The sequence below is a fragment of the Dicentrarchus labrax genome, unplaced genomic scaffold (assembly GCF_905237075.1).
Source record: "Dicentrarchus labrax unplaced genomic scaffold, dlabrax2021, whole genome shotgun sequence".
In the NCBI taxonomy this organism is placed as follows: domain Eukaryota; kingdom Metazoa; phylum Chordata; class Actinopteri; family Moronidae; genus Dicentrarchus; species Dicentrarchus labrax.
In genome coordinates, this window is record NW_026136719.1 from 34,128,412 (window position 1) to 34,152,002 (window position 23,591).

At 40.3% G+C, this 23,591-nt stretch overlaps 1 protein-coding gene and 1 long non-coding RNA gene across 3 annotated transcripts in view; both read left to right on the forward strand.

Moving 5' to 3' along the window:
- The window catches only part of ccdc102a (coiled-coil domain containing 102A), an 87,746-nt gene extending 70,107 nt beyond the window's left edge, over positions 1-17,639 (forward strand). For both annotated transcript variants that reach the window (XM_051380014.1, XM_051380013.1), the window contains 3 exons: positions 5,349-5,519; positions 6,281-6,384; positions 14,046-17,639. In XM_051380014.1, coding sequence (XP_051235974.1) covers positions 5,349-5,519; positions 6,281-6,384; positions 14,046-14,178 — 408 coding nt within the window. In that variant the 3' untranslated portion in view covers positions 14,179-17,639. The remainder of the gene's footprint in view (positions 1-5,348; positions 5,520-6,280; positions 6,385-14,045) is intronic.
- A 3,364-nt stretch (positions 17,640-21,003) lies between these two features.
- On the forward strand, positions 21,004-21,686 carry LOC127352034 (uncharacterized). Its single transcript, XR_007881027.1, has 2 exons — positions 21,004-21,528; positions 21,656-21,686. It is a non-coding gene; the product is annotated as an uncharacterized LOC127352034 (long non-coding RNA).
- The last annotated feature ends 1,905 nt before the right edge of the window (positions 21,687-23,591 follow it).

Sequence of the window (23,591 nt, forward strand, 5' to 3'; positions counted from 1 at the left end):
AACCAGACTGACAACTGAAAGGGAAGAAAGACACAAAGATCCCTCTCAGCAACAATAAGAATATAGGAACTCAGCAGTCATTGTTCCAAGAACCTGGAAGCTTAGCATCAATATATATGCAGGTTTAAACAAGAACAGGTCCCTGCACAATAATAAATCGAACAAGCAGCTTTAGCTGCTATTCTTAAAACTTCCGGGGGCATTTTTTTCTTTTATAGTTGTTTCATATAAATTGAAAGTACCCCTTCACATGCAATTCAAATAAAAACACAATTCTGTGTATTTATTTCGGTGCAAAATAGTGACAAAGGTCAAAGGTGCCTTGAAATGTGTGCAGAGGATTGATAAGAAGAGAGCAGATTTCAGGGCTTTATTTGATGTATAGAAACTGCTGTTTGCATTTTTAGTATGTTAGTCATTGAAATATTTTCTGGGTTTTTTTGTGCTTTCTTGTAGTTCTTGGACATTGACGTGGCCCTCCTATGAGACGACAATACCAGCAGTCCCCCAGACAAGAAAAACATGTTCCCTAAATATTTAGAGCCCAGTTGTACCGTTGTGGTTCAGTAATGACCTCAGGTCACTGACACTGAGATCATTATTGACCCATGAAGGTTACAACAGAACCCTGTCATAGACATAGAGTAAATAGAAGCTTTAATCATTGAATTTTTCTGCTTTTATTAAATACATTTGGTGTCTATATACATACATACATACACAGTTTCTCTTGTCCATTTCCATATTCTGTTACATCTCTTTTCATTTTCTTACTCTTTTTTTAAGCTGATCTGTTCTGACCAATCTGGTTAGAGCAGTGCCCATAAGTCCCCCCCCGATTATAAACCCAATTCTTCTATTCACTGCGTGTGTGTGCGGACTTTGCCATAGTGAATTTAGCATTAATTTAGACAGTAGTGGGGGAAGGGAGAATTATAGCAATTCTTTGTGTGTCTGCATTTGTGTGTGCAGAGATGAAGGTGATGAATGTGTGAATGTGTAAACATATTTCTGGGCACAAGCTCGTGGTTTATTTGTGTGTGTGTGTGTGTGTGTGTGTGTGTGTGTGTGTGTGTGTGTGTGTGTGTGTGTGTGTGTGTGTGTGTGTGTGTGTGTGTGTGTGTGTGTGTGTGTGTGTGTGTGTGTGTGTGTCTTTGTTTTAGTGGAACAGATGTAGAGGCAGACTTCAGGGTCTCTCCAGTCAAGGAGAAACATTTAACAGGCAGCGTGCCGTAACACACACACACACACACACACACACGTGCGTACAGTAATACACACATAATTGTGCTTTTGTGTGTGAGCATACAGACACAGATTTGGCACAAATACAAAAACTCATAATAGAGCATTAACACACATGCACACTAAACATGAATGAACACACTCCTACACACACACACACACACACGCACACACACATGCACACACACATGCACACACATATACAGAGGCAAACATCCATGCTCATGGATCATTCATTAGACCTTTATGTTTGATAGTCAGAGTATCCCAGCCTCTCCCCCCCGCCGTCACATATTCATCACATAGTGTCAAAATAATCAAACTGCAGGGAATATGGATGTTTCTGGGCTGTATGTCTGCTTTGAGGCGTACAGTAGAAACCTGCTCCTTTTGTCAGACCTTCTGTCTGACAAATACCAGGGACAGCAGCCAGGACTCCGTCTGTGTCTGTCTGCCACCTTTTTCTTTCTATTTTTAGTTTCACTCCACAGACGCTGTATCTCTGTATTCTCAGTTTGTCTTTCCATTTTCCTAGTTTCAATATATATGATATCTAATATGTACTATAATTGTTAGAAATGGATTTTAATTTGTTTAACTGGCGATAAGTCACATTGGCTTTGTTGTCACACCAGCAGCCTTTTTCTCGGTGTCACATTTCTCAGGAAGTGGATATTTTGGGATGTCCTGTCGGACAAGAAGATGAAAATGTAATGAACCTGTGGGGAAACTGGGCTGATGAAACAGTCCACAAGGATATGGAAAGAAAATGGGGAAAAAAAGAATTATAAATATTATTGTCACTATTGATTAAACTGTTGATTATTTTTCAATTAGTCAATTAATTGTTCTTCAGCATCTTCAGCAGTTGTAGTTGTCTCTGTGTTCAGCTTAATTAATTAATTCTGGGTCAAACCTTTTAGTAAAATTTTCAGACTTTATTAACAGGATGTTGTTTCCGGCTAGTAATGTCACATTACACCCCTCTCTTATTTTATTTGAAGAATATCAGCTTCTGCAGTTAAACAGAAGATTCTCACTTTCTCAAATGAACAGACTGTAATAACTCTTTGGTTCCTCAGTTTGTCAAACAGTTAAATCAGAGTTTGCACTCTAAATAGCCCTCAGTGTTCCTGTCTGGACTAAGCGTTGAATGTAAATGAATTGCACTGCAGTAACTTATTTAGAATGTCTGATGTAATATATATTTGTAGTATTTGTTTTGTTGTTTGATTAAATCTATTTTGAAATTATGTGAGACAGGAGAAATTTCAGTAGAATATTCAGATAAGAAAGTGAAATCAAAGATCAGATTGCTTGTCTAACCAGCAGTCCAAAACCTAAATATATCTAGTTTACAATGATAGAAAGAATCAAAAAACAAAAGCAGCAAATCCTCACATTTGTAATATGGAAGCCTATGGCTGCTAATATTATAATTAAAGGTTAATCAATTAGGAGGATCATTTGTCAGAAGGTATGTTTTCTTTAGTGTATATAATCACCTGAATATAGGAATTGTTGTGTAGCCCAGAAGGGACAAACCAAAAATTGGTTGTTTTAAATTATCATCCACAACATTTAAATAATTTTTTTTTCTCCACTTTTGAAAATGCATTTATTTACATTTAATTACAGTTTAAAAGAGAGTGTTAATAAATGCAATTTCAAAATTGGAGGGGGAAAAAAATTAAAATGTTGTGGATGATGTTAGAAAATTATTGAAAATTAGATTTCAAAGTTGCAATTCTTCATGCACACACAAATTCCATTTGATTAAATGATTTTATTTCAGTATTGGCAGCAACAAACTTTTACACTGGAACCAGTGAATGTTATTACTTATTTTTAGGATATGTGGTAGACTGATATTTATATGATACTAGTGCAGTGCCCGTAGGAAGTATGTATTGCTATAGAAAAGTGGGAGGTTAAGTAGCTTTTTCATGGATGGCCAAATGAGGTTGTGTTTGAAGGTGGGACGTCAGGGACATTGAGGACATATTATTTAGTCCTGTAATATAGGCCAGCATACACCAGAGAGAGAGAGAGAGAGAGAGAGAGAGAAATAATAATTTATTAACGGTATCTTTATAGTCCAAACAAAGCCGACGTTGCACACCCTTAAACCACAGCAGCCATGTTGAAACTCTCAGGTCAGTCTGATCCTGATCTGCAGAGATATTTGAGCCACACACACACACACACAGATTTCTTGATAGATAGATAGATAGATAGATAGATAGATAGATAGATAGATAGATAGATAGATAGATAGATAGATAGATAGATAGATAGATAGATACTGCTATTCCCTTAAAAGAAATGGTGGCTGATATTCTACATACCTGTGATAGCACCAAATGTGCATGAATCCGCAGCTGAAGGTAGTGCCAAACAAATGCATTTGCTCCTGGTTGAGTAACCTTTGCTAAATTTTACACTGGACAGCTGTTACTAATTACTGAGCCTTTTTTAAACATGAAACTTGTGACCAATATTTAAAGATTTACATCTTCAGTTGGAACCAGTGGGCTTTGGGCATAGAGCATTGGATTTTTTGACAGTAACAGAACTATAGAATAAATCAGGGCAAGCATAAAATGTCGTGTCTGACATGTTCTCATGAATTTGTGTTTTAGGCCTCTTTTTCTCGTGCAGGCTGCCACACTGACAATTTTCTTTGTTCTTATGCTTCACCTTTATCGTCCTGTAAAACACCACCCGTCCAATTACCACCCCCCACTGCTCCTCATCTGTCTCCGCATCCCTTCATCCCTGTCTCCTTCTCAAGACCCCGCCCCCTTCCCCCTTCCTTTTAATTGTTCCCTTCTGCATTACCCTGCTGCTCTCTTTGTTTGATCTGGCTCTAGGGTTACACTACTGTTTGTATGGTATTCAGGCATTTTGCCTTGATTATCATGTAAATATTCTAACACACTCTTCATGTTACCTCTGTGTATGTAGTGAGAATAAATATAAATTAAAGATAATTGTGTGTTGATAGCTAAAAGAATCAAATATTGGATCAAATAGGGATATAAATATATAAGTAAATTACTTTTCCCACTCCTTGATCTGGGCTTGTCTTTTATTGTTCCTGTAGATATCTCTTTTCTCTCTGTCGTATTGCTGTGTAAGGCCAGAAAAGCTTCTTGGAAGCTGCTCTGTCTGGGGATCCATTAGGTGTGAGACAGCAGAGAGAGAGGCTGAATCAACGCCATCAAAGTACATGAAAGTGCAGTGAGTGACAATGGTGCATTATTAACGATGCCATTAGCTGCAAGTGCAGACTTTCCTCAGCTAATCCCAGTGCAAACCTGTGGAGTACAGCTTTTTGTTGGCTCAACCACAATTACCTAGAATTACAGCCTGATAGACAGATGGAAGAAACCTGAATTTCACACGTCCATGTAGAGGCCCTTAACACCCATGTGGCTCTCATCAGGGAATATTGGATGTTTTTACTGGTCTTTTAGATTTAAATAGATTTTGGTTGTTGTCTGCTTGGCTCCTGCAGCTGCAAGTTTTGGTGAAAGCAGGGATAGAGTCATTCCTAGCTTCCTAAGAGGAAGCTTCTGCTCTCTCTGTCCTGTACACCAGCCCTTTGTCGTAATAAGGAAGATCTTTCATTTATCAGTAAGGCTGCATGAGAGAACAAGAGCCTTCAGCTACCAAGCTCCTCTTCAAGTGGAATGCCCCCTGTAGTTGCATAACCTCAAAATCCAAGATGGCTGCTCCGCACATCAACTAAGTTAAACTAATATTCTGTTTATTAGGACTTCTGTCTTTTGTTTCTCATTAAGTATGAGCAAATACAGCGTAATCTGTTTTTATCTGGTATTGCTAACAATGGCTAATGCCTAACTAGAGCTTGGTTTTCTGACCTGTTGGACTGGGACGCAGTCAACTCGGGTGTGATGTAATTTCCAGCTTCAACTTTGGAATTCTGATGGAAATAAAATCTACCATAAGCCCCAGGAATACACTCAGTTTGTGTTTGGACACTCTTCATGTCAATTTACGGCATCATCATCAACATAACTGTGGTGGAGACATTAGTCTCTAAGCCTGTCTTTTCTGTCTGTCTGCTCTGTCCTTAGGAGCTGGCTGACCTTCGCCATGTTCACTCTAAACTGAAGAAGCAGTTCCAGGAGAAGACAGCAGAGCTTGCCCACGCCAACCGGAGGGTGGAGAGCCATGAGGCAGAAGTCAAAAAGCTACGCCTGAGGGTGGAGGAGCTTAAGAAAGAGCTGGGACAGGCAGAGGACGAGGTAACAACATGGCTGTATATGTTGGTGCTGTCAGACACCATCATTGCTCTTGTCTATTTATTGAAAACCATAAGCTTCTGACTCATTCCAAACAACTGATAGTTAAGATAAAAGAACTGGTCTCTTTGGATTCACTATCTGTCAGTCAAACCTAATAATAATAATAATAATAATAATAACAATTATTATTATTATTATTTACATTAAAGATTATGTTCATAGATGCTTTAGGAATCATCATCTTATATTGTTATATTCTATTGGAGAAGGCAAATCACATGCAACGCTTTTCATATCAAAGCAAGTGGTTTGTCCATATCATGATAACAACAGATAAAGGGAACAATACTAGGCTAGGCAGCTAGCAAGTATGATATTTCAAAGTGATATTATCAACACCTTTATTCAGATTAGAAAAGTAGGTAAAATAATTGTATGATTTCATTAGAGAAAAATAACCAAGTGCATTCCTTAGAAATAACTATGTAGCACAGTGGCTTCTAACTGGATGCACAACAATGGGTGTAATATTTCCAGAGACTTGAGACTTGACTCTTGACTTGAGTTTTGACTTGGACTCGTATAGAATGACTTGTAAAGATGTCTGGCCTGCACACATTAAACAATGTTGTACTCTGAGATGTTAATTGACCTAGTACTTTTATACTTTTACTTGAGTAAGTTTTTCAAGTGGTAACTTTTACTTCTACTTGAGTTATTTTTTATGGGAGTAATTGTGTGTGTGTGTTGTTTGTGTCCAGTTGGATGAGTCTCATAACCAGACCAGGAAGCTGCAGAGGTCTCTGGATGAGCAGGTGGAGCAGACTGAGAATCTGCAAGTACAACTGGAACACTTACAGTCAAGGTAAGACACACACACACACACACACACACACACACACACACACACACACACACATCATAGAGTATCTCTCTTCAGTCCATACATGGCAGCTGTTAAGAGTGATATAAACATGCAAAAACACACAAATCAGTTAGCATTAAGACCCAGAATACATCTTTTGTGTATTTAGCAGTCAGATCCTTTCACAAACTGTCAAGCAGGAGATTATATTACAGTTGGTGTTAAAGGACCAGTGTGTAGAAACTGCGGCGGTCACAAAACTCCCAAACAATGTGAAAGGCCCCATCTAGACTCAGTGTTTGGTTTGAAATTTAGGGCTACTGTAGAAACCAGAGTTATAGTTTTGTATTTTTGATAAGTTTTTATTTCTGTTTTGTTTTTAATTTTTGCTTTCAATTCAGTTTGGTTTCAGTTCGTTTCCAGAGTGAGTTTGGTTTCACTTTAGTTTTTATTGTTTAAAAAGGATTTGTTTTAGTTTAGTTTTGATTATTTTAGTATTAGTTTTTTAAAATGTATTATAATATGTTGGGTATTTGTTACAATATGTATTACAACACAAACACTTACTCACAGTATTCACAGTAGTCATGTAGACATTTCAGTCTCAAACATGTACACCAATGCCTCCCATGCTTGTTGTGTTGACAACAACTAAAACTAAAGACATTAGTTCTATATATCAGGGTGAGGGGCCTAAAACTGTCTTCAAAATGTCTTAAATATGGTTTTGACATGTCTTAAAATTGATTGGATGAACGACATGTATAAAGTTAAATCTTTCAGTCTTGCCTTTAAATGTGTTGGGGCAAAACTTTGTATCAATCATGCTGTAACAACTACAAAACAACTTTTTTATGGATGTGAAATATGTCTCTGTTTGTAATCTATAAGAGCCTAGTAGGAGAAGGTGAGGACTGTTGACAGTGTCAGACACAGAATGCGTGGATGAGGTTATTTCCTGGAAGCAGTACCAGTGCAGACACAGAACATACCAAACTGGAAAAACCAGAAGAAACAAAAGATTTGTTCATTCTTTTTTTACCAGCACTATCTGGCAGTTTATTACCTGCCACCTACTGGGTTCCCACACGTCTTAGATAACCTTGGATTTTAGAAAGTAGTTTTCCAGTCATGGAACACCTAGCAATTGATTAAAATGACCAAATATAATGGAAATAATCTGTATTGTCCTGGAAAATTTGAATCATATTTTAGCCTGTGCTGTGGCAAACGTAATGTTAGTTAGGGGAAAACTGTAGTATGTTTGGAAGGCGGAAAAATATAAGCTTTGGTGAGAACGGCATGTAAGCGAGTCTCTTAAAGCTGCAATAGGTAACTTTTCTAAAAAAAAAAAAATGTTTTGTCTTGTCCACCTGGCCTACACAAAAACAACCAATCAGAGCAGAGAAAGATAGTTAATTGTTGAGTCTCATTCCAAGCATAAGTATTTGATGACCTAGGTGCCCGGTGAATTCTTGCAAATGCCATTAGTAGCACTAGGAGGAGCCAGAGGAACCAGATTTTTTCACAGATTATCTGTCTCATGTACTACTGTCAGGATATAGTGAAAGTTTCAGCAAATATGCTGAAAAGTTCCTTTAAGAAAAGTTACCTACTGCAGCTTTAAACATTTACCACCTATAGCTGACCACAGTTTGCAAGCAAGTCTCTCGAGGATTCCAGAGGGCAAAAATGCACAATAAAATATTCTACACTAGTATCTTGTCATCAAACTCCAGAGAGACAGTGGAATATTTTACCAAAGGCTCACTGTATGCCACAGTGGAATCTTTGTAATCTAAGCAAGAGTGGTGACATGTTCAGCAACAGCACTTACACTCCCAAACACACACCCTACCATGAAGGCACTTACTCACAACACACCATGTTCAGGTGTGTGTGTGTGTGTGTGTGTGTGTGTGTGTGTGTGTGTGTGTGTGTGTGTGAGAGTGTGAGAGTGTGAGAGTGTGTGAGTGTGTGAGTGTGTGTGTGTGTGTATGAGTGTGTGTGTGTGTGTGTGTGTGTGTGTGTGTGTGTGTGTGATGTGAGGCTGACAGCCTACTTGTAGCTGCCAGCCTCACTGTGAGCCTCACTTATCTTACTGTTTAGAGATTAGCTTCCTCTCCTCTTTGTGTGTGTGTGTGTGTGTGTGTGTGTGTGTGTGTGTGTGTGTGTGTGTGTGTGTGTGTGTGTGTGTGTGTGTGTGTGTATGGCCCATCTTTCTCACACTCTATCAGCTTTGCACAGTCCTCAGCTCCTTGCCCCCTGCCTCTCCCTCTGCATTCTCCCCATTTTTTCCATGTCGTTGCTCCGCCACCCGACAGCCAATCGCCAAGCTTCCAGTCACAGGTTACCGTAGTAACAGAGAGCTCTCTTGTTACTCCACTCTGTAGAGTAGTGACAGGCGTGTCGGCATGGTAACAGCTTTAGAGACTGACATAAATCTGTGTGTGTTCTTGCAGAAGGTGTAGCCTAAGCTTTTCTTCATTCTGTTTTTTTTTTTTTTTTCATTCAGTTTCTCAGAGACTACTTGACTTGTGTAAGTGTATGTGTATGTGTGTGTTCTGTCTCATCGCTGTGTTAGTGTGTGTTTCATCCTACTGAAAATTAGTGTGTTAAAGCTCATGTTGATTGATGGTTCTGTTCTTACTACATAACTTTATCCTGTCTGCGTGTTTTTTGCCATGTGCCAGTGACACAAGTTATAGCAGACACAAAAAGCTTGTGTCACTAATAACTTAAGATTCAGCCGATGACTAAAATCCTTCATCTGGTTCAAATCTATCTAAATTTAGTTAAAAAGCACCAAGATCTAAACAGTAGATGGTAAAAATGTGGGTTCAAACTGTATAAAAAGTCAATGTATGACAGCTTCTGGCAGACAACCACAACGCTGACACTTACCTGAATAAAAAGAACATTGTTTAAACGTTGTTGGAAACATTTGGGATAATGTCAGTCCACAGCTCAACTACATATAGAACATAGCTCTAGAGTTTATAGACAGTTATATATTATAGCTTTAATGTAGCCTAGACCTCTACTTAATGCACATGGGGACCAGCCAACAGAATGCTTCATCTCTCAAAACACACTGCAGGACTACCAGAATGCATTGCCCAGGTCCTTACATAGACAGTGAATGGGAAGCATGGAAACGTACTGTATGTGCTGTGTCATTTAGTTTGGTGATAGTGTTTTTCCTAAACCCAAATATCTAATATAAGCTTTGTATGTGGGTGTATCATAGTCGGTATGTCAGAGGAGAATAAGCCTTGAAATTGGATGGTGAGTCCTTTGCTAGTTTGTGTTAATGTGATTGTGTGTGAGGTACGAGGAGAGTGTAACAACTATTCCAGAGACATTTCACATTTAATTTTTTTTTTTATTTATTTTTATTTTCAACTCAGTAGCTGTTCTGGAGCTTTCGTAATGTCTTCCAGAGCAGATGGCTTCCACACACACACACACACACAAGCGCTCAGAAGAATGGAAATTTGAACATGTACAGTACATTTCCACGGCTAGGTCGTGGTTGGTAAAGAGACATATTTGTATCAAATCTTGTCTCATAACTGTCCATTTCTCTCTCTCTCTCTCTCTCTCTCTCTCTCTCTCTCTCTCTCTCTCTCTCTCTCACCCCAACTGGTCGACCACCCACCTAGAGCTGAAGGATCTGTCCTAGGTTTCTGCCTTTTAACAGACAGTTTTTCCTTGCCCTTGTCGCCAAGTGCTTGCTCATGGTGGTACTGTTGGGTCTCTGTAAATAATGTTATAAAGAGTTCGGTCTAGACCTGCTCTATTTGAAAAGTGTCCTGAGATAACTTCTGTTATGAATTGGCGCTATACAAATAAAATTGAATTGAATTGAATTTGCTAGTGGATAATGTTGAAAATCCACATATATCCACATATACCAGACTTAAAGACAGCTTCTTCTCTCAGGCTGTGAGGCTGCTAAACTCTTTCTCAAAAATTCATCATACAAATTAGTAATTTTTGTGTATTTGTATTTTTATGACTCATTAATCAATGTTGTTTTTTAAAAGTAGCATAAAGGGAACTATTTCAAATTTAATTCTACAACCTTGCGTTGTAACTGACAATAATATAACCTTGAATCCGTAAACCTTGAACAATGATACTAAGCTCAACCATATACATTTACACTTTGCAAATTGTGGTCCAGTATCTTGCTCAAGGATACTTTGACTGGACAGCGGGAGCCAGGAATCGAACCAGCAACCCTCTCTACTAGACGACCACAACAGCCCTAAATCATCTGCTGTAGTAGTGCATGTTAGGAGAATTCCTCTGGCAAACATTGCTGTCTTGATATATGTACAATACATGGCAACCACACAGTCCTCTGATACACACACAAACACACACGCTGTCTTTCAATCAGTGGTTGCTCATGTTTCCGTCTGTGGTGTGGGGAACATGATCTGGGGTTTTGGTGTTTTTGTGAAAGCCATCGATCCTCCTCATCACTCAGTCAAACAGTGACCACAACACAGTAACAAATGGATGGCAAGCATCTTTGTCTTCTCCTTTTCCCTCCTGACTCTCTCTCTCTTCCCATTTCTTACTGTAGATTGATAGGCATCCATGTCTGTAGGCTCAATAGAAAAGCTGTTAGTGGTGGAGCTGGTGTTGTGGTCCAAATGTTATGATGGTTTATGTACCAGTTGCTCTGACCCAGACCTGGCCGGCTGACTGACGTCTGACAAATGACTGACAAAGGTTGACAGAGAAAGAGAGAGAGAATAGTGAAGGGAGGGAAGGAGATTAGGAAGGGAAAGGGTGAGAAGAGGAGCTGAGGTAAAGGAAAAGGAAGTAGTGGGGCAGAGGGAACAGCATAAAAAAGTGTTTGCAATAGCTGCGACCACAAACCTCAAAAACACTTCCAATCCAAGCCGAATATTCAGCTTCCAAGGACGGAAACTGTGGGAGCCAAAGGTTGGGGACTGACCAACTGACCAACAGAATGAGCTACAGGGCTGCTGGTCACAGCTAATAAATGAAGAGGTGAACTGAAGGACAGTGGGAGATCAAAGCTGAGTGGTCAATAGTTTGCTGAGTGATGAAGATGGTTTAGATGTCATCACTTGACTTTGGTGCAGTGATAACAGGTGGCTGTATGTGGGGGAAGATGGTAACCTCTTTCCTTGTTCAGAGATGGTTTCTGGTGTCAGACCCTCCTTATACCTGGAACAAATATGCGTCTTGGGTAATCAATTACAAGTGGACAGCTTTAGGTACAACAGTGACCACTTTATATGCAAATGAACACATAATATGGCTGTACCCTTTGTCAATGTGCATTATTACTGTCCTTTTGGCTGTCCAATACAAACATTTGACTATTTTTTCTTTTTACTACTAAATTACTACAGCCCGTCGCTTTTTACCAGCACTGCAGGAGAGACACTGTGGGATTTTATAACTGTCCTATATGAGCAGGACACACAGATGATGAAAAAACATATTTCAGTTTCAGTTCACACCACAGAGCGCTTCTTCTGCTGGGCTCCAGCAACATGCTTTGACAAATTGACACAAGGTTTTTACATGTTGAAAACAATAACTTAAATAACTGTCAATGTCCTCCTCAATCTTTCTCCAACCTTCCCCTGACTCCTGGTCAATGACCTTTGACTACGAAGTTATGCAGTAATGTTGTAAATGTATATACATAATGATTCATATACAGCGTCATGTCAGAGACATAGATCAAGACAATGTTAAAAATCAGTTGGAATGTGTGATTAGCATCTTAACAGTGTGTTCAAACAGTCTGAAATTCTTAAGAGGATTTATATTGACTCTACCTTTCAGAGAGGTGAAGCCTTGGTGCCTCCAACCATCCAGTCATTCTGACAACTTGTGTGTTGGGGTAAAAATAATAGACCTAGCTTGCATCTTAGAAAAAAATCAATAGGCATTGCCTTTTTGAATCAATTGGAAATGTACACAGCAAAGGGTGAAATAAAATCTTTTTTTCATTTTGTGGCTCATTGAAATCAACTCTGCCATGTAGATCACATATTCCACAGTATTTTCATTTGTCCTCAGCATAAATAAAGACAGACATATAAAAGATGTCCATTGCTTTAGCTTTAGCTAGTTGGTATAGTATATCCCTCATGCTGTTACTTGTAATGCAGTATTCAGTACTCATCTTTGTACCCCTCTTTTGAATGTTGTCCCTGTCCATTTACCTCATTGAAGTATATTTCGCAGTATTGAGTACAGAAGCTGAATACACTAAATCTTTAGATGAATTCATTACACAAAGTAGTAACAAGTAGTATTTACCTCCATAACTCATAACATTTGACTTTCCTTGCTCTTGCTGTTTCTGTGTGTAATTGTGTATCTCAGCACACATTTATACATACAGATGCACATTCATTTGGAGACACAGGCCAGAGTGTTGGCTCACCTGCTGTGTCTGATGTAAAGATTATTAGGGCTGGGTGTTGGCAAGAATCTGATGAAAAGTATTGTGATACTGGGGTTACAATTCAATATAATGGGATACTGGAAGCAAGGCTTATAATGTTATAAGGAGTTCAGTCTAGACCTGCTCTATTTGAAAAGTGTCTTGAGATAACTTCGAGAAAATCCGAGTTGAAAGAACAAGTCATACAGCAGGCCAGGTTTGATTCCAACCTGTGGCCCCCTTGCTGAATATCGCCCCTCTCCTCCTGAATACAGTCCCTCCAAGAAGTTGCAATGCTGCGGTTCCCACAATTAACGCAAAGTTAAACAATCATATCAATTCTGCGCAACCTTGCAATTCTTTCTACATTTTTACAAATTTTACCGATCATAAATGCTGATCCTCACGTCATCCAAACGACTAGTGATTCTCACTGGAACAAATAATTGCAACAATTTTTGCAATTTTCAATTTCTCCTGCAGTTTAATTGCAACAATCTGCCTAAAAACATTGCAATAATGGATTGCATCACATTTGTTTAGAAAAGCTGCTGTGAAATCAGGTATTTTCGTCCGCAACAAAAATGCCTACAAGATCCTGGAGGGACAGTTTTTTAATGTTTAGTTGAAAAATATCAGTCATGCATTATTTGTGAAATAATTCTACTAAGGGCAATAAAAAAATGTCAAGGTAAGTTTGATAGCCTATTCACTATTCCTATTTTCAGTACAATACTTGCTGTGTTTAACTGCTGTAAATTGACAACTACAGTAAAACCTCTGGAACAGAGTTTGATCACTGCCACCTATAATGACAAAGATCCTCACTTACTGAATTGTGCAACTCATCAAAAATACAGCTAAATGCAACATCACGGCTATCTTAGTGTTACTGCATGATGACAAAACATTGGTTTGCATGAATTTAGTGATTCTAGACAAGTTTCTTTCTTAATACATTCTACATAATGTTTTGCACTGGTCAGGGGGATACTAAAAATGTTTTTCAAAGGCAGTACATCATTGAAAAAAGTTTGAGAACAACTGATCCAGAACCTGGGGGTTAAAACACAAAAATTAATACAGTGCTTTTTGAGAATCAATTCAATATCACAAAACAGTTCAGTTATATTCTTTAGCATTGTAGTGTTATTCTAACACCATGCGCCCTTTCTTCTCTCTCTTTCTCTCTCTCTCTCTCCCTCCTCTGCAGACTGCGGCGGCAGCAGCAGAATCCTGGTCTCTTTGGGAAGATGCGGTCAGCTCGGTTCAGTCCTGAAAACCCAGACGGTCCTACCAGCGACATGGATGAGGAGGACGAGGAACTGCAGCTCCAGATCCCATGACACACACACACACATACACACACATAGTGATACAGGATACACTTTTAAACATCAGGTCACTCTGACATTTTAGCAAATATTTTAGTCTGATCAGAAGTTTAATGTCACATTTTGACTTTTATCTCTTTGTTGGGGTGCAAATTTTAGGCATTTTCCTCTACTGATTGTCGGCCATGTTAATGATCAATATTCAAGTTATCATTCAAAACGAATGGATTCTTTCTTTTTCAGGAGACATGAAAGAGTTGATGATACAAAGTCTGATCACCTAATCCTCACACAGAACACACACACACAATCTCATACACACTAAGACTCACACATGCTTGGACTTATGCTTGTATGCTTGGACATACTTAAACACAGCCAGTGTGACAGACATTAACAGGATGTCCCACCATCTTTCTTCAGCTTCCACCAATCCACTCTAGCAGAGGCCGACACACATCATCCTTTCCATGCACTCGTTCATTCTTACCTCATATCATCACAAGCATTGCCGCTGTCCCATCTGAACTGTGCTACTGTATTCAGACAAGCCTCATCTACATCAGCAGTATAAAGATGCAGCAGTATTCATGCCTTCTGAGCATGAAAGTTCTTTTTGATTTATTAAGGGGATATCAGTCATTGTAGGAATTAAAATAGTCTGCCACATTGTAATCAGTATTTGTAAAGAGAGCATTTTCTGTGAAATATCGAGGATTCGCAGTCTATTTCTGATGTGTTTAAAGATCGCAACCAATGCTAGGAGCACACTGCACAACTTTAGCCTCGTTATAGCTGCAGGTTGGATTGAATTAGAAGCACAGTATGTGTGAAGCAGGAGCTTCCTGCCTTTACAGATTTGTCACTCCCCTACCAGTCTCCGCTCAAGCTGTGAGAAAACTCTCCCCGCTTTGCCTCATAGAAAATGTGATTGATGTTGTCCTTCGGTTGCATTATGGGTCATTAGCATTAGGGCTGTGTTTAGTTGCAAGCTAAAGATTTGGCAAGAGAGAAGAGTACAAAAAGAACAGAACAAGAATTCTGCACCTGAACTCGCTTCTTACATGTGCCTTTCAGACCTGAGTAGGCCGAATACCCCTGGCACTTACACTCAAACCCAAGACTAAGGCTTTTTTTTTTATTTCTTCTTAAAAGACAAAGTTACATGCTTGGTATGAAAAAGCTTTTCACACGCATAAAATATAACTAATCTGACTACAATAATGGACTCAATAGGGCTGTGACAAAATGTAACTTTTTTAACATTTGACTTGCACAGCATTCAAATGTCAACGTTATGAATGAAGCTTTGAAGGTTTGAACAATTCATGACAGCCTATAACACAGAATATGGCCCCACAGCAACAAACATAAAGAACTTGTATCACATCTCATATAAGTCTGTTAAGTCTAATCATTTCATAATGCAGTGTGTTCCCAGTATGACTGGAGCTGCTCCCTGACAATAAACAAATGTCACTCTTAGACAATGTGTACATAAACATGAGCTAAGTAAGAGAATGTACAACATCCTTGAGGGTAGCAGTAAAACCCCTTCTTTATTGTTTCTGTGAAAGGTTGTATGTTCCTGTCAATGTCCACTAAGAGACCGGTCACATTATCTTTTAAAACTGATACGTTTCATGAAAAAGTTCATCCATTTCAGTGGACTCTTCCCAATCAGTGGATTTGCTCTGGGCGGCAAAGTCATTCTGAGGGAATTTTATATGGTTGACTATGGTGGATTCACTTTGACTCGCGCTCTTGACCGGCAGCAAATCGCCTTGATAGTGCTGACCTGTGAAGGAACTGACAGACCGCAAAATCCAAAATGGCAGAAGCTATTGCAGCCTATTAGCTCTCAATAGTCACTTTTATTTACCCTTCTTCTATAGGAGTATAAACTGCAGCTGTGTTTCCATCAATATATTTTGATACACATTTTTAAGCTTGCTTGAGGTGTTTTTTTCCTTTGTGAAAAGGAGTTAATGAGCTAAATCGGAGATACTTTTTTCAGATAAGTCACTCCTCCTCATAAGGCACTCCTCATCACTCCCATTCACCATCTGAGCTTCCACTGACTCTCTCACATCAATCTGGTGCACCCTCTTCTTCTGGTTCTCCGACTAGAGAATTGGCAACTCCTATTCAGTCGCTCCAGGAAGTTGCAATATTGCGATCGCAACAATTAATGCAAATTCAACCACTGCCTGTTAATGCTGCGCAACCTTGCGATCACTGTAACTTTTCTGCAAATTTGATCAATCACTGTACTTTCCCACGGATTTAAAAAATCATTGCCATCCCCTGCGCAAAATGTGGAGCCATATAACACCATTCACCTATCAGCAATTTTATTCTCATGGAACAAGTTTCAATTTTAATAAATTATTTTAAAAAATCACAACAATGTTTTCTGCTATTTCACTTTTTTTTCTGGTAATTTCACTGCAAGAAAAGTCAGCAAAATCCTGAATGCCTATCATTGGCCTGATTTACTTGAAATTCAATTCAAATTTGCGATACATTTGTCGGAAACACAACTAGTGTTACCTTATTGTCCCATAAACTGAGCTGTCGAGGCTGTAAAATGCTCCCAGATGTGTTAGTGCCAGATGCAGTTGTTCACCAGTAGTCTCTACACCACCAAGCCTCTAACGCTGTCTATTTTGGAAAGATGGATTTTGCTGTATCTCTTATATTGTGACCGGACCTTAATACAGATTGAATATTTATTTTCAGTCTGTGTAGTCGAGGCACAATAGTGTTGACATGGAAGCTTCCTTTTCAACAGTACAGAACTACCGACGCACAGCGTGGAACCAAAGCAAACAGCAAAGGCTAGGAATACATTCAATGTTTTGTTGTTGTTCTGTCCTCAGTTTGGTGATTTTAGTGCATTGTTTATGCTGCTGATCAGTATTTTTAAATATTGTAATTTTCCTGAAAAAAATCCCACAAATCCCAAGCTTTTATGTCCAGCAATTCCCTCAGCACTGTATTCAGTCAGGGTGGAAATGCCTCCAGAGCAGCATTTAAAACATCATGGAATATTGACACACCCCGGCCAGTAAAATTCCTGTAGGCTCAAAAGAGCGTATTCAACAGCACGGGGGAGTTGTGGACACACTGGGTGTCTGGTTGACTAAAGAGTTAATTTATTTGTACAAAGCTTGGCTGGGCTAAATCTCCTGCCTCTGAAAGAGCTCCAGTCTAGCAGTGGATACATGCAGTTGTTAAAGCAATAAAACATTCATTTATCTTCCACCACCATCCATACTCACTCTCTGCCTCGGCCTCAACTCTGACGCTGGAAGGGGACCAAGATATTTTTACTGATCAGGATTCTGAACTATTTATGTTGTTGTTGTTGTTGTTGTTACGGTTTACTTTTTATAAATGATCTGTACCACAGTGGTTTTGTATTAGCTCTATAAATGTCAACTGTACATATAAAGAAACATGAGTCACAATCTTTTCTCTCCATGTTGTATTCTTTTATTCCCCTTACTGCATGTTCTCCTTAAGGTTTCTCTAAAGTGTTTTTCAAACTTTTTATAGTATGTACCACCTGAGAAAATATCAGGCTCTCAAAGTACCACCATTATGGCCGATGTTATAATATAGCAGCGTAGGCCGGCCCTTTTCAGCTCCAGACAGTTCACACAGGAGGCAGCGTTATTCCTAATCTAAAGATTATTTATTGTTGACTGTTGCTGAATCCTGAATGGAACTGGTTCAAGAACCAGAGCTAATGTGGTGGTCTACACTTTAGTTCCCGTTTGGAGCCACGATTGCAGTGTTTCTGAACCATTCATTTGACCTGCGCTGACTATCTTACCATCAGATTTTAGCTCCTAACTAATGTATGAATGAACTATGTGCATAATGAAATTGAAACAAAAATATTACAGGAAATGCAAAACTTAAACCGAAATTGTGGACTGCCATAATGTTTGATTTGGCCCAACAGATGTTTCTCGCAATAAGAATTAATTGAAAAACAGAATATAAATCCCTGTTTATGCTGTTCTATTTAAATGATCTTTAAATATGCACCATCCTTAATTATTTTTCATAATCGGAGCAAAGTACCATACCAACTAAGTGATTGGTGAGTAAATGTGACTAAATGATTTCCCCATAGACCAGCAGAAATACTGTGTAATAAAATTGCCATAGTAACTTTGTGTGTGCTGCGGTTATCACATCTTAATTGCAATTCAAACATTTGTTGTTGTCAGGATATTTTCCAGTCTGTTTATTAAACATGAAAAGAAGCCAAAGTGCATCAAGGGGAGAAACTCCTCTTGGATGAATCTGCCATAGAAAAAGAAAAACCTGCGGAACCTCTCCTTCTTACACCATGGGTGTAACAGTCTGCTGCTGAAGGAGCTACTCAGGGACCCCACAGGGTCATGTAGGGGGTGAGAGGTGTCGTCCATGATGGATGTCAGCTTAACTAACATCTTCTTCTCACCCACTTCCTCTATGGAGTCCAGAGGACAGTCCAGGACAGAGCTTGCTTTCCTGATAAGTTTATTGAGTCTCTTCCTGTCCCTGTCCGTACTGCCCCCTCTCCAGCAGACCACAGCATAGAAACGTGTCATATGGGATAATTATGGGAAAGCTGTTGTCCGAGAGGTAGTCGTCTGAGAAAAATATGGAGAAATATTTGGTCTTAGGTGCACCCTCTCCAGACAGTCTGTCAGCCAATCTTGAACCAGTGGGTCTTCAAAAAGACTTAACCATGGCAGAAAAGGGGTCACCTTCCCCACACACACACACACACACACACACACACACACACATACACACACACACACACAATAGGGTAGCGACTACACTAGAGAGTATAAAAGAGTATAAAAACTGCAAAACCAAGAGCTCACCATGCTACAAGAGTACAAGTTTTACGATTGTGAAGAAGAATTAAAGAATCTACCAGAAGACAACCTGCCAGTGATTTGTGAGACACCTGTCACCATCTACCGACAATTGAGAACGCCTCCAGCTGCACCGAAGAAAAGTATGGCGTATGTGCAGCGTACACAGGCTCCTCTGAAGGACTCTCTGAGAGAAGAATGGTCTTTAGAACCGCATGGGTTGCCTGGATGCTGGGGGTATGTATTCAAGTATGAAATGTGCAAGCTCTGGTTGTATCAACTGGGTGAGGACGAAACATTGGATTTGCTGAAAAATGTAGTGACACTGACCTCCAACGACTGGGCTGTGTCGAGGCTGGAGATGTCTGACAGTCCCTCTGATGAAGATGCTGCTGCACCTGGTAAACAAGTGAGAACGGAGCCCTCCTCTGATGTACCCGGGCCCGGGGTTGTTTCCAAGGCCATCTGGCAGTCGAAAACATTGCGTTCCATCCGTGAATAGTTCATCCGTGCCACTCTCCGAGCATCTAGGGAGAAGCCCCTTGAGGAGGACTTTGTCACTGAGTGTTTTAATTTGGACTGCGGCGTATTTCAGACGGTGATAGCCCTCCCACTAGCCGCTTGAATAGAAAAGATGGAAGATATAGGAGAGAGAATCACGTCTCTGTTCCACAGTAGCCGCAACTGGAATGACACTTTGAGAGTGAGAAGAATGTTGAAGAATGTTGACCTTCTTGTGGGCGGCTCCTGGTGCCACATGTCGAAGTATCCTTGAGCAAGATACTGAACCCCAAATTGCTCTCGATGCTGTGCATCGTTGTGTGAATGTGTGTGAATGTTAGTTTCTGTTCGATGGACTTTGCCATCACTGTGTGAAAGAGTGAATGTGGCACGTAGTGTAAAAGCGCTTTGAGTGGTCGGAAGACTAGAAAGGCGCAGTACAGGTCCATTTACCATTTTACCATTTGGATTACACCCCAGGATGAAGATGAGAGAGCCTTGGGAGATCAGGAGACTGAATTAATTGGTGCTAAGGCGCGGAAGGGGAGAAGGCAAATAACTTTATCCCCACATTGGATAGACATTTCATCATAAATAATTGTAATGCAAAACATTTTTTTGTCTTTCATCAATAAACTGTTTATTAAATGCATTTTCAAAAGCCTACAGTCTATTTTTGGATTCAGCAAGGGAAGTTGGTCGGATGCCCACACGCCGCAAAATACATCTCCCAGCAAACGATGCAAAATATTCTCTAATTGAGGAGTATCCATGTTTTTTAGTAGTTTTTAGTAATAATCCACCAGAACGTGTCTTTTAGAGTCGATCTCTAGAACAGAATTGTAACAGCCGTAGATGATGGCAAGGGTACTCTGAATCTCATATCTCAAATTACCGGGACAGGGGAAAGGGCATCATTGTCGTCACCCGGTGTGAGATTAAACACAAACAGCGTATACCCATTGTTAAATTGTTCATGGTTGATGCTCAGGGGTAAATCTTTAAGATTCTTTTGGTAGACAAAAACATATGGTAAAACTCTCTGACGGATTGTCCGTTGTTAAATTGGGGTTGGAGAGCCTTAACCAGAATCTGTCTGCCATCCTGACAGAGACCCAGATATTCTACATTATTGTGGATGAAATTGAAGGGCGACAGGTCTCTTCTTCCTGTGAAAGCCTTGTGGTGTACTATGCCCAAAACTATATATTCAGGCATGACACCCAGAAAGAGTTTCTCCTGGTTGCATATCCTAGAGTTCTCTTGGATAGAGTATGTTTTCACGTTGACACATGAAAGAAAGGCATTGCCTTTCATTAAAGCTGCGGCATGGCCTAATCGGACGGCTGAAGACACGGTCACTTTTTGAACAAATAGAGAGGCACCCAATATTTTCAGACGGAAGGTAGAGTCGTGGGACCCGTGAGGCAGAAAGCATTGTTGGTGTAACGGAGTTAATGATCCCACTTGCCATCACTTGGCATAGAATGTCCTTATTTTACTATATCAGTTGTTTAAATATTGTTTATAATTAATTCTAATGAGTATCCACTGAGACTGTGTGTAACATGAGCGCCCTCTGCTGGGGCCCGTGTAGACTTGAGCGGTGCAGCCCGTGTATCGTTACCAGCCTGCACTATGCTGTCTCCGTGGTAAGTTATGTGTAAATAAGCTCCGCTAAAAATACTATAAAATAAGTTCGTTTTTCTTGATGAAAGTAATATTTTTCCATTTAACATGTTTGAGAGAATTTTCGAAAGTATTGTAAAACTTTTCTGTGATCATATTACTATGTTTTTGAGTCATTAAGGTTCATCATGTTGTGTGTTTTGCTAGCTAAAATGTAACTTCTGATCTCCGTGGTATAGCTTGTTTAACAGTTAGCTCATTTAATGGTTTCTATGTTTTAGCAATGTTGGAGCTTATTACTAGAAGAGTGGCTGTGAGAGACCGTATGTGCTTCTGTTGTTATCAGGTACACATTTCAATTTATTCATATGATGCATCTTGACCAGTCTGCACTATGCTGTCTCCGTGCAATGTTGGAGCTTATTACTAGAAGAGTGGCTGTGAGAGACCGTATGTGCTTCTGTTGTTATCAGATTAAACGGCGTGCTGGTGCCAAATGTAAAAGTGTTTGCCTGATTCATCACACAACGCAAAAGAGAGAGAGTACTCAACCGCTACATTGGCACAGGTCAGTTTGATTCTCAAGTCAACAAAAGTATCTTGCAGAAAAATATATCCCCATGCAGAGGACCGAGCAGGTGTACCTCTGTGGACGCCGCTGTGAAACCTGCTCTCTTGTTCAGCCCGCTGTTAGGACCGTTATTGGTGACTATGGATTCCATAGCACCTGTTGTATCTTTGTAAAATAGGCCCGCTGTGAACTGACTGAGCCATTTTATTTATCATTCGAATATATCCAAGCTCTGGAGAGACTTCCTCGTCAACCGCCTGTCTCTCAAGACTGATGTTTTCTTATTAGTACCTGAGCGTTTATTAGAGACTGCTAAGGTACATTCCCCCGGGGGTCGTCTCCTCTTCCTGTGTGACAATCCCATAATACCGCCTGAACCCTCTTGGCGGCTGGTCATTTTTCCCACCGCACGGCTGAACACATCTGTGGCAATGTTGCCGGCTGCCGTCTTAAGATGAGGTTTAGCGATAGCAAAACCTTTCTTTACCAGAGGGGCCACAAAACGAAACAATTTGGATAATAGAGATCCTATCCGGGTAAAGTTCGTCCTACTTGACTCTCATAATAAACGGTGAGGATCCTCTCTCAAACCTACCCGTGCCATTTTTGACGTTGGTGTGTAATGTGTCTTATAACTTACCATTACGGTCACGGGTCGGGTGATACTGAATGATGGCGTTGGAAGGCAGGGTGATGAAAAACCCTTTATCCTTCGGTCTGTATATGGTGGAATGATACACCGTCTCAAGTGCACCTTGGTTTTTATATATTTTTTTAAATCGGAAACCTTGATCCAGCTTGTTTTTCACCTCCGACAGTACGTCGTTTCAATATCTCCTCTACGGCGTAGTCTGTCTTTTCCCCATTTTTACTTTTTGCAACTCTGCCTCATAAAATGAACATTGTATGGGCTCTCCATTATAATCTTTCAGTTTGTAAATAGGGGGGTCATGAGGAATGCAGTCGTATACTGTAAAACTCTGTTCATTCATTTTGAAACAATACGCCGCAGTCCGAATTAAAACACTCAGGCTGCGTTTCATTAGTCGTTCAACACGCCCTCGTTCACTTGCCCTCGGCACTTGCCCTCGGGGGTATCCCCGCCGCGATCATAAGTGTCGTTCCAATTGTCTGTAAACTGAAGTGAACTTGGTGAGATGGACCCTCAGAGGGCTGAGGGAGCGAGTGAACAACGATGGTCACTCCGAGCTGGATATCACCCACAATGCAGTGCAGTTTACGTCATTGCCGCTATAACACCGACGGCTGCCAATGAGTAGACTCCAAGGGCAAGTGCGTTTCATTTAAATCCCCCGCTCCTCCCCCGCCCACTTTCCCTCCGCGCTCCAAGTGGCCTCCGTGCGACGTATGCTGTTACGTCATACCAAGGGCTGAGGGGAAGTGAACGAGGGGAAGTGGAACTACTAATGAAACGCAGCCAAAGTGACAAAGTCCTCCTCAAGGGGCTTCTCCCTAGATGTTCGGAGAGTGGCACAGATGAACCATTGACTGGAACCTGGTATTTTCGACTGCCAGATGGCCTTGGAAACGACCAAGGGCCCGGGTACATCAGAGGAGGGCTCCATTCTAACTTGTTTACCAGGTGCAGCAGCATCTTCATCCGAGGGACGGTCGGACATCACCAACCTCAACACAGCCCAGTCGTTGGAGGTTAGAGTCACATTTTTCAGCAAATCCAATTTTTCATCCTCATCCAGTTGATACAACCAGAGCTCGCACGTTTTATACTTGAACACATACCCCAATCATCCAGGCAACCCATGCGGTTCTAAAGACCATTCTTCTCTCAGAGAGTCCTTCAGAGGTGTCAGGACCGG